The sequence below is a fragment of the Pseudochaenichthys georgianus genome, chromosome 22, assembly GCF_902827115.2.
Source record: "Pseudochaenichthys georgianus chromosome 22, fPseGeo1.2, whole genome shotgun sequence".
In the NCBI taxonomy this organism is placed as follows: Eukaryota; Metazoa; Chordata; class Actinopteri; order Perciformes; family Channichthyidae; genus Pseudochaenichthys; species Pseudochaenichthys georgianus.
This window is the reverse complement of record NC_047524.1, coordinates 15,923,614-15,936,074: the sequence shown is the minus strand read 5'-3', so window position 1 is coordinate 15,936,074 and position 12,461 is coordinate 15,923,614. Positions and strand designations below refer to the sequence as shown.

The following is a 12,461-nucleotide window of genomic DNA, read 5'->3' as shown; positions in this document are numbered from 1 at the left end:
ACTACATAAAGATGGGAAAGACCCCTTGAATTGTTCTTCATTTAGGCCTATCTTGGATCATGATTATAAGATTATCACCAAATTATTAGCAAAACGACTGGAAATTATTTTACCTAAACTAATTAGTCCTGATCAAACAGGTTTTGTCAAGGGCAGATATTCTTCTGATAATATAAAGAGACTTTTGAATATTATAAACCATTTGGACACCAGTCAGAAGCCATCTCTGCTTCTTTCTTTAGATGCAGAGAAGGCTTTTGACAGGGTTAAGTGGAATTTTCTTTTTGCTATCTTGAACAGGTTAAATATGGGCTCTCGGTTCATAGAGTGGGTCAAATCAATTTATAAAAATCCTAAAGCAGCGGTTATCACTAACTGATTTTTTTCCACTAACAAGGGGGACAAGACAGGGATGTCCTCTGTCACCTTTGCTTTTTGCAATTGTAATTGAACCACTGGCGTCATGTGTGCGAGACAACATAAGTATTAAAGGAGTGAAGATTAACGATGAACACAACATTTCTATGCTGACGATATCATTCTTTACTTGACAGACCCAGAAAATTCAGTACCACACTTGAAAGACACGATGGAGCAATTTGGAAGATACTCAGGATATAAAATTAATTTTAAGAAATCGAATGCTTGTTTCTTAAATATGACGCCAACAGCAAATTTGGAAAAGTCTTGTTCTTTTAATTTGTCACCAGGTGGCTTTAAATACTTAGGAATAAATATAACACCACAACTGGATAATCTGTTTAAAGAGAATTACCATCCACTCATTGACAAAATCAAACAGGATTTATCTAAATGGTCCACATTACCAATATCACTGCTAGGAAGAATCAATGTCATAAAAATGAATATTCTACCGAGATGTATTTTTCTTTTTCAAATGTTACCATGCTATATATCCGCTGACTATTTTAAATCTCTCAATAGACACATCTCAAAATGTATCTGGTGTAATAAAGAACCAATAATCAAGTTAATTACTCTTATGAAACCAGAAACTATGGGTGGTCTTGGTCTTCCCAACTTTCAACACTACTTCTGGTCAGCTCAATTAAGAAATGTACTATCTTGGTATCTGGGAAGAAAGGATTCACTATGGGCCAATACCTTTGACCCGTTGCCAGTGGAAACTCTTATATTTGTTAAAGACTTCAATAAGGTGAAAAATATGGCCAAATGTTTTACAGTGGTCAATACACATTTAGCCTGGAGGGACTCTACAAAAAAAGTTCATGTTAACTCAGGTATTTCAATCTTTTCTCCTATTTTGAACAATCCTGATCTTAGCAAATATTTGTTGTCAATTAATATAAACAAATGGATGAAATCAGGTATAAAGCAATTGAAACATTAGTTCCACAAAGATATAACATTGAAATCATTTAATGATTTAAAAGCAGAATATGACATTTCAAATAAGGATTTTTTCAGATACCTGCAAATTAGGAACGTGATCCACTCAATTATTAAACGCAATAAATTGAGATCGGGATTGTTGGAAGAGGAGGAGATATTGATGTCATCGAGCACGATCAAAGGTAAAATTAGAGAATTTAATGCAGTTTTTTCTAAAAGAGCTCAGTCATCCTTTCCAACTTTAAAAAATATCTGGGAAAAGGACTTAGGGATACAGATAGATGAAACTACTTGGCTGAATATCTGTGAAAGAACCATATACTGTATATATAAATGGACGTAGGGTCCGTGACGTCACCCATATTGTGCAGAGTTGCCGAGAAGCCCTTAGTAGGCGGAGTCGGCCACTAACGGCTCGACAGTGACGTCAGAGTTCAACTCCCGCCTGTTCAAGCCTGCTCCAAATAAGGGCAAAGAGGCTCCTCCTGCCACCGAGCTGGAAGTTCCAGAGCTAGCTGAAGCTACCAAGCTAAGCTAACATGCTCCCCATCTGCACACTGCCGTGGCATTTTACGTTTCTAAGGTAAACGGACATGAAACTATTCAGCAAAACTATAAATAATAATCTAAGTTATTGAGTTTTTAGCATAATACTTCAGAATCTTAAAACCCCTTAACGTTTGTATGCAATTGTGCTAAATTCAACACTGGAATCAAGCAAATATTAATATGTTTGCATGACATTAGTTATTTATATTTTGATATCACTTAATTACACGTTTAATACATTTAAGTCAAGCTAAGGTACATGTGACGGTAGCTAGTTAGTGCTCTTACCTGTGATGCCTCCTCCAAACAGCATAATAACCAGACTGTATCATTAAAACTAAGTACCAGTTATAGATCCTTGACTTTAAACAAACAATTCAAAAGACAAAATGTATTTAAAGACCAATCTTTATTTGAATGTGCCTCTTAACCTGAGATATTAGTTATACAGTAATAGTATTGACAATCTAAAAAAACTGAGCAACTCAACAGTCAACTTTATATTTCTTATTGTCCAAAGCATTTATTATTTTCATTTTTCCCCTCTCATATTCAGTGTGGACGGATTGAGACAGCGTGGTGTTCAGAGAGCTGCAGAGACTTCTGGGAGAAACCTCCGTGTGATGGATGTCCTGTCTGTTGGTTTGGAGAGGACTGAGGGTCTTTCCTCTGCGAGGAGGACCAGGCCTGATGGAGGAGCCCATGCTGGGCAAAGCTGATGCCAACTGCACAGGCCAGTCTGTCACTTTATTTGACTAAATGTGTTTACTTATACATTTAATAGGTTTACACCTTATGTCCATATGTGCTTTTTATTTAATACTTGTTTGATTAAGTTTTGGTTCACATTTCAATAAATTGTATTCCTTTTGTCCATTATTCTTACTGAAAATGTTAGATTACACATTCACATCTGACTGAAGATTGGCCCCATTTATTTGTGACATTGCAAACTCTGCGGTACAAGGCACAGGTGATGTGAAGCTCATAAAGTGAGGCAAGTAGAAATAATCAGCTGATGGAGTGTAGATGTGGAAATAGGTGCATTCGATCAGCTGACTGTGTTTTCACAATAAAAGTAGTTTCTTAGTGAATGTCCTGTACTGGTCTTAAAATCTCATAACATCAGCTTTTAATGTTCCTCTTGGATGTTCTTCTTGACCCACAGAGAAGGAGAAAATGTTGTGTCTTTCAGGCATGTCCTATCCTAACAAAAATGACAGGAAACATAAAACATATTATTGCAGAACAAGTGTGTTATTTATGAAAGTGGTGTGTTTGTGTGTTTAGGGGCTGTTGATATAATTATCTTGTAATTGTAATGATTTTTTTTTATTTCAACAGTGAGCTACAAAGACGATCAGATTATGAATGAACAGTATGAAGCTCATCAACATTGAAATATGTTATTATCAAAATAATATGTAACTGTTATCAAAACGTAGTGCAACTGTAGAAGCTTGCTCTGTTGTCTCACTGAGAGAATAACTTTTACCAAGTTTTTTTCAGACAATATTGAGAGATAAATAGTAGCAGTTCTCACTGTGTTAAATATCTTTGCCTTCAATACATTAAATTAGAAAGCTGACAAAACCATATTTCTTTAGCCTTTATTTATACAGGTGTAGATCTCATTGAGACACAAGGTCTCATTTTCACACAATCATATTGCTTGTTAACATCTAAATGTAACATTTTGCATGGAAAAACCCCTCAACTTAACTGATGTGTAGGTGATCTAGTATTTAGTATTGTTTAATGGAATGTATAAAAGAACACATTTTCCATTCACAAGCAATAAAATCAAAGAAGCAAACTTTACATTTCTCAACAAATGTTAAATCCATAAAGATGCATAACATTTCCAAAGAAAACTCTTCAAAATGTCCGAGATGTAAAGTAAAAGAAGGAACATTTATGCATCTGTTTTGGGACTGTGATCTCTTGAAACATTTCTGGGATTCGATTCATGCGCTCACAAAAGCCGTTTTAGGCATCGAAATGAGCCAAAATCCATGTTTTTTCCTGTTAAATGACATGCCAAACTTTAAACTGAACCCCGAACATTACAGAATACTAATCACAATAACATATTTTGCCAAGAAATGTATACTTTTACTCTGGAAGAATGAACGTCCTCCGACATTTAAACTTTTCATTGATCAGATAACAAATGTCTTACCTCTTGAGAAAATGACATTGGAAAAATATAATGGTGGACATATCTTTCAAGCTCTGTGGTTGCCATTGTTTTCTTATTTGGAAAATATATCTGAGATATGACCAGTGATGGAATGGTGCTATTTTTCCTGACGGCCGGAAATACTAGTTGTGTTGTCATTGTCTATATTGTCGCTGTATTGTATAATTAATTGTATAATTATTTGTTTGTTTTACTTTGATGTGGGTTTATTTTATTTATTTTTTTCCGTTTTATGTTTATTTTCATGGCTCTGTTGTTTAAGTTATATTGATAAGCATTTTTTTTTGCGGGTGGAGGGAGGGACGGGGGAGTGTAGTGAGTGTACTGTGGTACTGTGATATTACAATATAAATGAAATGGCATCGATTACTGCACACTATAATGAAATAAAAAGACTTGTAAAAAAAAAAAAGTTAACATAAATTAGAGGTGTTTTGTGAGAGCATGTTCTACTTTTTAATATTTGCTAACCCTTGAGTTGGAATAATATTAGGATCAACTAAAGTAGGCTTATATGCAAGTCTAATACTGTTGATAGTATGCAGCTCATGTTGAAGGAGGGAATTAGTTTATTGATTTATTGAAAACCTTTATTCATGTGCTGATGAGAGGCAATGCCACCAGGCTGTTTGCCCCCCCAACTCTCTTCCACGTCTTGAGCCCCCACTCTTATCCACACATACATAGAAATTCATTATTTTTAAGCTATAAGGCATCTTAGCCTTGGTATGCTAATGTGTAGTGCACCTTAGGGTAAACTGCCGGATAGATGAATAATTGGTTATTTGAATAGTCTCTTCCACAGTTTCTTGTGGCACTTTGACTTCAAGATGATCAACAACATAATATGTTTCAGGGTCGTGGTTTGGACCTAAGACTAATTAGAAGAGGGCTTGTAGGACCCCTGGTTGGGTGAACTGGGGCCTGCTTCTTGTTCCCCCGCTGTTCCATTCAGCTCCCTTCCTGGCGCTATAAGGCTGCCCTATGGTACTGTGGGGGCTGTCCCACCCTGCTTCAAAGGGAGATTACAAATAAAATCTTTCCATGGCTGTTTGGCCAGTCACGCTACTTTACACGGAGTGTTGCAGGTGGGGCCCGGAGACACCCCAGTTGAAATCCAGTTAGAGGCGACATAAATATGTATACATGAAAGACTCACTCCTTTGTAATTGGGATGAAAATGAAACATGCCCTAACCTGATATGTTGTTTCTAAATAACCTTCAAGATGAGTCAAATCGGCCCCTTAATGTCCCTCAGCTTTGCTTGTATTTACAATACACAGTAAAGCTCCACAGAACATTAGGTTTTTATGGTGGAAAGGGAAATTGCAAAGTTCAAAGTGCTGCTCTCTTTAACATTATGCCAACATGCCCCTCCCTTTTACACTACTACACATTCTCTGTGTGTGTCTGAAACAGGTTTTGGCACCCTGCTGCCGAGACAGAAGGCCCGGTTAAATAGACTTTGTCTCGCTTCATAAAGTCAGCTGGTTTTATAGCGTTTCCCTATCCTTTCTTTAAACTCTCTTCTCAAAATTAACAAGAACTCTATCCAACTTTGTTATACAAGGGGGATGAGGACAAATAACCATTTGTCACAGTGAAGATAATAATTATTTGTTTAACCGTGTGTTTGTTTAACCGTGTGTTTAACCGTGTGTTTGTTTAACCGTGTGTTTAACCGTGTGTTTGTTTAACCGTGTGTTTAACCGTGTGTTTGTTTAACCGTGTGTTTAACCGTGTGTTTGTTTAACCGTGTGTTTAACCGTGTGTTTTGCAGTGCACATCGTCGAATTCAAAAACCATACGTTTTTACCATTTGTAATGTCTAATTTTTGGTTTATAGTGAATGTAATGACAACCACTCATAAATGTCTCTCTCTTCCAGGCTAAGTGAGGAAAAAAAGAGAATAGTCTACACTATTATGGAGTACTCACCCCTGCTGGACTCCTCCAATATGACCACAGAGGACTGGGGTAAAATAGGAAAGGATATTGAGGTACTTTCATTTTATTCATTTATACTGTAAACATTTAGTAATTAATGGCTCCTTAAATAATTGATATTGTTTATGAAATACACAATATAATATTCCAGGAAATGATGATTGTATTCATGTCGGTACATGGTCTTTTTGTCTTGTTTAGGAAAACTATGAAAACTACGATGGATTTGTGATCCTCCACGGCACAGACACGATGGCTTACACTGCCTCTGCCCTGTCCTTCATGTGTGAACATTTAGGCAAACCAATCATTGTCACCGGATCACAGGTACGGCCTTACAAAAAAAGTTCCTGCATCATTTTACGTTTTTAATGCCCTTTTTAAGACAAGACACTTTCTGTCTTCAGGTGCCGATCTACGAGATGAGGAATGATGGCAGAGCCAACCTGCTGGGGGCGCTGCTGATTGCTGGCCATTTTGTCATTCCTGAGGTGAGAAGAGGGGACATAAATCATACTCCCATATATAATATATGATTAAAGAGACATTTATTTGACAATCTCATTGAGGGAGCATTACAAATGTGCTGTGTTTGGGAAGACAAAACAGTTAATAGGAGATCACCACTCTCCTTAGTGAGCTTTCCTTCTCTTTCTAGCAATATTTTACATGTGTGGGGTTTATATATAGTTTATACATTCATTCTAAATGACCTGACCTCATTTATATGTTTATGTTGACAACAAAAACTGGGATTTGTAAGGGCAGGTGTTGAGGCTTTTTGTATTCAGAAGCATACAAAAGCTCTCTTTAACTACTTGTCTGTTGAGAATGCTTTCTAATGACAGTGTTTCGCAATACTGAGAAACAACGGCTATACATAAAGAACACTTGACAGTTATCTATCAATGTACAAAATGCTGTAAGCATTTTATCCTTTGTCTTTCCTCAATTGTGGGACCGTACTAAAAACAGATTTAAGTATTTGCTCTGTGTTTTGTTCATTTATGTTATTTCCTGCTGCATAAAACCAATTTTCTTTCCCAATTCAGGTGTGCTTGTATTTCTACAACAACCTCTACAGAGGGAATCGATCTACCAAGGTGGATGCTGGGAGTTTCAAAGCGTTCTCATCTCCTAACTTGGCTCCTCTGGCCTGTGCTGAAGTGGACATAATAAGTAAGGCAGTAGTGGAATTTGTCATCACCCTGATGTGGACATTAAATCACTTCTTTTCACTTTAATCTGTTGTCTTTACTCTTTGTTTTCAGTCAACTGGGATACAGTGTGGAGAGCAAACACCACAGCAAAGTTTCATGTGAGCACTGAGATGAACAGGAACGTGGGCCTGCTCAGGCTGTTCCCAGGAATCACTAGTGCTACTGTAAGTGTCTGCACTGGACCACAGATATGTACTCTGTCTGCCACAGCCAATTAATGTCCAGAGGTTACTCGTCGACCTTGGGCCTTGGTTGATGTGACACACAACCGAATAATTGAATAGGTTTTTTTCTCTTAGGGGAATTCATTCAGCAGCTTATCGATTTATGTGTTTCCTCTATCATTTCAAATATAATTATTTGCACACTTAAATTAACAATCCTTAAAGGGGACCTATCATGCAAAATGCACTTTTTGATGTCTTTTGTACATAAATATGTGTCCCCGGTGTGTCAGGGAACTCAGAAAATAAAACCCTCTCTCTTTTCCTCCGTACCCAAATCTCTAAAAACGGGGGTACAACGGAGCTGATCCCGATTTGCGGCCGATATGACGTCATATCGGCAATGCAGACCCACAGCACTATCACAGGGTTCCCGCGGGGTCTTAAAAAGTCTCACATTTGATAATCATAATTTAAGGCCTTAAAAAGTCTTAAATATGATCAAAAAAATTAGAAAGGTCTTAAATATGATTTAAAAAGGATTGGATTTGAAAGGTAGGCTACTTCTGTGTTGCGATCACGTCTAAATGTGTTTTGGGGAACATTTCCGTGCTGCGAAGTAACCAGTACGGTAATAGCCTTTCAGTTCCCCCCAACAATTTGTATTGAAATAAATCAACATGGAACCAGTAATCACTAACTTTGCACCCCCCAGGCCCCTTATCGGAGAACACCCAGCTAGTAACCTAGCAACCAAGCTCCAGCTAGCGAGAGCACGCTCGTGAACCGTTGCGCCGGTGTCATGCATGCCCGTCGAGAGATGCATGCACCTCGCGGGAGCGCGCACAGCGTAAAGCAAAAACTCCCAGACATTTCAATGATTTGTACGGTTTGGAAACGATATCATTTCCTTTTTGGAGGGCATGCATAACACCGGAGCCTCGCTGCGGGGAAACTTTTGCGCTGTTCTGAGTTTGTTCTAATCTGTCAAAATGACAGACTGCTTTTAGATTTTTCCATCATTGTTAAAAAGAAATCGTCATAGACGGAAAATATTCGGTTAACGCGACCACGTTTGGGTCTACGTCAACCCTAAAAGTGGAGGTGCTGTGGACGCTAAATACCGTAGCTAAACACCAACATACACACACACACACACTTTCACGGTTAGGCAGTTATTTTTGTCCTGGTTTTTAGCTAACTCAGTTCTGTGTGCTGTTATGTTCAGTCATCGTTCTTATGTTGAACGCGAATACTTACTTTGAAAGTAATTATGGGACGTATTTCTTCTTTCATAGCAATTTTCCTTCATACTTTCTTGCCGTGAAATAGGTCTTAATTTCTATTCAAAGTGGTCTTAAAAAGGTCTTTAAAAAATCTTAAATTTGAGTTGGTGAAACCTGCAGGAACCCTGTATCAGAAACGTTGCTATCAGAAACAATGCCCGACTGTTTTGGACGTAATACGGTCGGTGTTTACATTAGCATTGCTAACACTCAGAGCTAACCTATACGGCAGGGAGCATGTATGTGTGTGAAGAAGCAGGAAATAAAAAGGAACTCACCTTGTGGTATAACCAGCAAGAGAGAAAGCCTTTGAGCTCCATACTGTTTCAGAAATAATCCTTGATAATCCATGATATGGCGTTTCATTATGGCAGTATCTGCCGGTAGAATCTCCCGCTTGAGCAGGCATAATCTCCGCCCCTCTTTTTTTATCAATTTTTCTTTTTTTAAACCTTTATATCCAAAATTAGCACTTTTAAAATGGGAAGTGAAATAGAGGGATATGAGGCATGGGGCATGGCTAGAATGGGTGATCTGTTTGGTATTTTGAGCAAAACACTTCATAGAACTGTTTTTTATATCTGAGACCTATGCTAATGCATTAAAATAGCATGATAGGTGACCTTTTAAGAGTGTAATCTGATGTCTTTTCATTATCTTTTAGTAAGAAATGCCTTAAAATCAACACCAGATTATATTTAGTCAAATTGTACAAAGAGTAAATACAAATATTGTAGCGGTTGCATATTACAAAGTTTTTCTTCATACAATATTAACATGTAATAAAATATATGCTCTTCAGAGGTAACTGACTGCTCAAAACTGCTGTTTTGTCTACCTGCAATAAAATAGTTAACTTTAATTTAATTATGCTATTACCCGTCTTCCGTTACCTTCCCGGTCATGTAAACTGCCATCAAAGCTCAGCCCAGAGAAAGATGAGAAGGAGTTATGGGCCATGACCAATCACCCTGTAAAGAGGGAGGATTGGGCTAGATACTGTAACATTTAGCTGCACCTCCCCCTGCAGAGGCTGCTGGGAGAGTGACTTTACTATCTCAATCTGCTCTCGCTGCCCAGCTTGGCTATCAAGATTTCCTTACAGCCTTTAACTGCCTTTATGAGGCACTGTTTTGATTAGACACCGGGCTCTCATGCGCCCGCTGTCTCTGCTCTTCGAGAGCTTCATTGGTAATCTGCATCAAAACATTTCTGTCAAACTGCTATCACATCAAAAAATACTGACCGAGCCTGGCACATTTAATGTCACATTCTTCTTACAGTTTATGGTAACTGCTTTGGTCTTGCCAAGTGAGTTTATGCTTGCTAACACCTTCAGATTAATTGCTCTCCTTCCTGCCATTTCAGTCATCAGCAATTCTAGTCATATGCCATGGCTAATGATGTGGTGTAGGGTCTCCTGGTGCCAGCCAACCAGCGACTGAGATACTGGTTGCATAGGAGGCACCAGATGGGCTTTTAGGAGTGAAAGTAGCTGCAGGAAAGATAACATGGAATACTAATTTCCCAATTTGATTCTACACAGCTGAGAAGCCAGTTCAGTAATCAATACATCTTTTGGGTTTGTAATTTGAATCCTTTATATGTCTGTGTCCAGATGAAAGCTTTCCTGCAGCCGCCCATGGAGGGTGTGGTCCTGGAGACGTACGGCAGCGGAAATGCCCCCGACAACCGTCCTCGCCTGCTGGCCGTGCTGAAGAAGGCCATCAACGATGGAGTCATCATCATCAACTGCACCCAGTGTCTGAGGGGGACTGTGTCCGCGTCTTACGCCACCGGCAAGGCAAGTCGCCTGACCCATTCAAACCACACATTTAATTTCTCTCTAAAGTCTTACCTGCCTTATTCCAATGTTTTTTCTTTATAAGAACGATAATTGACAGCATACTCAAACATTTTGTAATGGGAAATTGCATGTTCATGCATGCGTGTGAATTTCGCCTGCATAGAATTTCCAAACCCCAGGCTTATCACCCAGTCACCGTCAAGGCCAGTCAAGCAGGAAATCAAACTGTTACGATCACCGGTCGGTTGATCAGTGCATTTCAAGTTTTTACTACATTTTCTGAGTCATTAATTTCCCACATAGAAAACAAGGAGACTGTCCAGTTGAAGGAATCAATCACATCATATGTACCTTTGGATATTCTCAGGTGTTGATGGATGCAGGGCTGATAGCTGGAGGGGACATGACTCCAGAGGCAGCCCTGTCAAAGCTGTCCTACGTTTTGGCCAAAAAAGATATAACTCTTGATGCTAAGAAAAAGGTTGGTGCCTACATTCAAAATTGGATCACCATGTAGATTACAATAATAATCATAAGGGGTGTTTTGTGTTACCCTGTGCAGATGATGGCTCAGAACCTGCGAGGTGAGATGAGCGGTAACTTAGCAGGAGCCAAGCTTTGTCTGAGCGATAGCCGCTTCATCCAGGTCATCGCCAAGTCCCTGAGCATCAGCTGCAAGGAGGTAAGGCTATACACAGACCTAAGCAGTGTGACTACTACAGTATATTACTATCACTTCACCCAAAAAATAGCCATTAGGATTATTATTAACAAAACATTGTTTTCCTTTTTGCATAATTTGACAAAAAAACCTTCAACCCACATAGAAATCGAGGCAATGATTATGAATTTTTAGAAACCTTTAAAAGCCAAAGTTGATTCATTTACACATCGGTCAAGTTGCCGTTTTTCTGATGGAGTCTGTGGTGTGTTCAGGAGCTGGAAGCCATCCGAGATGCCCTGACCCCCCCTCTGGCATGTGCTGCTGCTAAGATCGGAGACATTGAAGCCTTGGAAGCCCTAAAGGAGATGGTAGGCAACACTACAAACTTCACTACGGTTGATAAGGATCAACTGTTTGCACTTGTTTGCAAAAAAAATTAAACCCTTATTGACAAAGTGGAAGTTCTCATCTTCAAAACAATAGGTCATAGGCTGGTCACCCAGAGGAAGCCAATGAGTCGCCATATATATATATATATATACATATATAAAAAAAAATTATACTCAATTATGATCTAGGAAGGCCAATTGTAATGTGTGTTTTGGTGCCATTAGGGGTGGTAAAGGGGGTTACTTTTGTGTATGTGTTTGCACATGTTGTTATCAATGTTAACCAATAATAAAGTTGATAACAAAATAATATATTTAATAACTATTTCATAAACGCAGTGTATAGGGAAATGCCCTGTGCTGTCATCATCAATATCAATATATATCCACCTGTATCGGGCTATGAGACTCTAAACACAGCAACGCACTCAACTCTTCTGCCAATAGAGCAGCATTTACCGGCCTTGTCTGGATTATATTTGTTTAGTAGGGTCAACGCACACAGGTGAACCTTTCACACTGATGGTTCAACAACAAAAATCCAGGGTCACTATTCCTGTGTTAGAGGCTTCAGAGAAACAAACAGGCGCCAAGCAGAACAAAACATGAGGCCCGACTGGTAAGGCAGGCCCAGAGCCGCCCCAGCGTCACGTGTTCTTCGGTGTATGTGGCTCGACTTGTATGCAGTTGCGATGGAATAAGCGTGATGTTTTTATAGACACTTTTCAAATGTGATTATGCTACTGTATGTTCACACCTCTCAAATCCTTTTATAATAAAAAAATGTCCCTGCTTTTGATGAGCTTTTTACATATGTTTTTTCATTCATCATAATACTCCTTAGGGTTTGTTTCCCT

The 12,461-nt window shown here is 38.7% G+C and overlaps 1 protein-coding gene across 3 annotated transcripts in view; it reads left to right on the top strand.

Moving 5' to 3' along the window:
- Nucleotides 1-12,461, top strand: part of aspg (asparaginase homolog (S. cerevisiae)) — a 34,575-nt gene that overhangs the window by 15,180 nt on the left and 6,934 nt on the right. For all 3 annotated transcript variants that reach the window (XM_071201691.1, XM_071201690.1, XM_034111517.2), the window contains 9 exons: nucleotides 6,016-6,127; nucleotides 6,276-6,401; nucleotides 6,482-6,565; nucleotides 7,127-7,253; nucleotides 7,346-7,458; nucleotides 10,363-10,548; nucleotides 10,919-11,032; nucleotides 11,114-11,233; nucleotides 11,488-11,583. In XM_071201691.1, coding sequence (XP_071057792.1) covers nucleotides 6,016-6,127; nucleotides 6,276-6,401; nucleotides 6,482-6,565; nucleotides 7,127-7,253; nucleotides 7,346-7,458; nucleotides 10,363-10,548; nucleotides 10,919-11,032; nucleotides 11,114-11,233; nucleotides 11,488-11,583 — 1,078 coding nt within the window. The remainder of the gene's footprint in view (nucleotides 1-6,015; nucleotides 6,128-6,275; nucleotides 6,402-6,481; nucleotides 6,566-7,126; nucleotides 7,254-7,345; nucleotides 7,459-10,362; nucleotides 10,549-10,918; nucleotides 11,033-11,113; nucleotides 11,234-11,487; nucleotides 11,584-12,461) is intronic.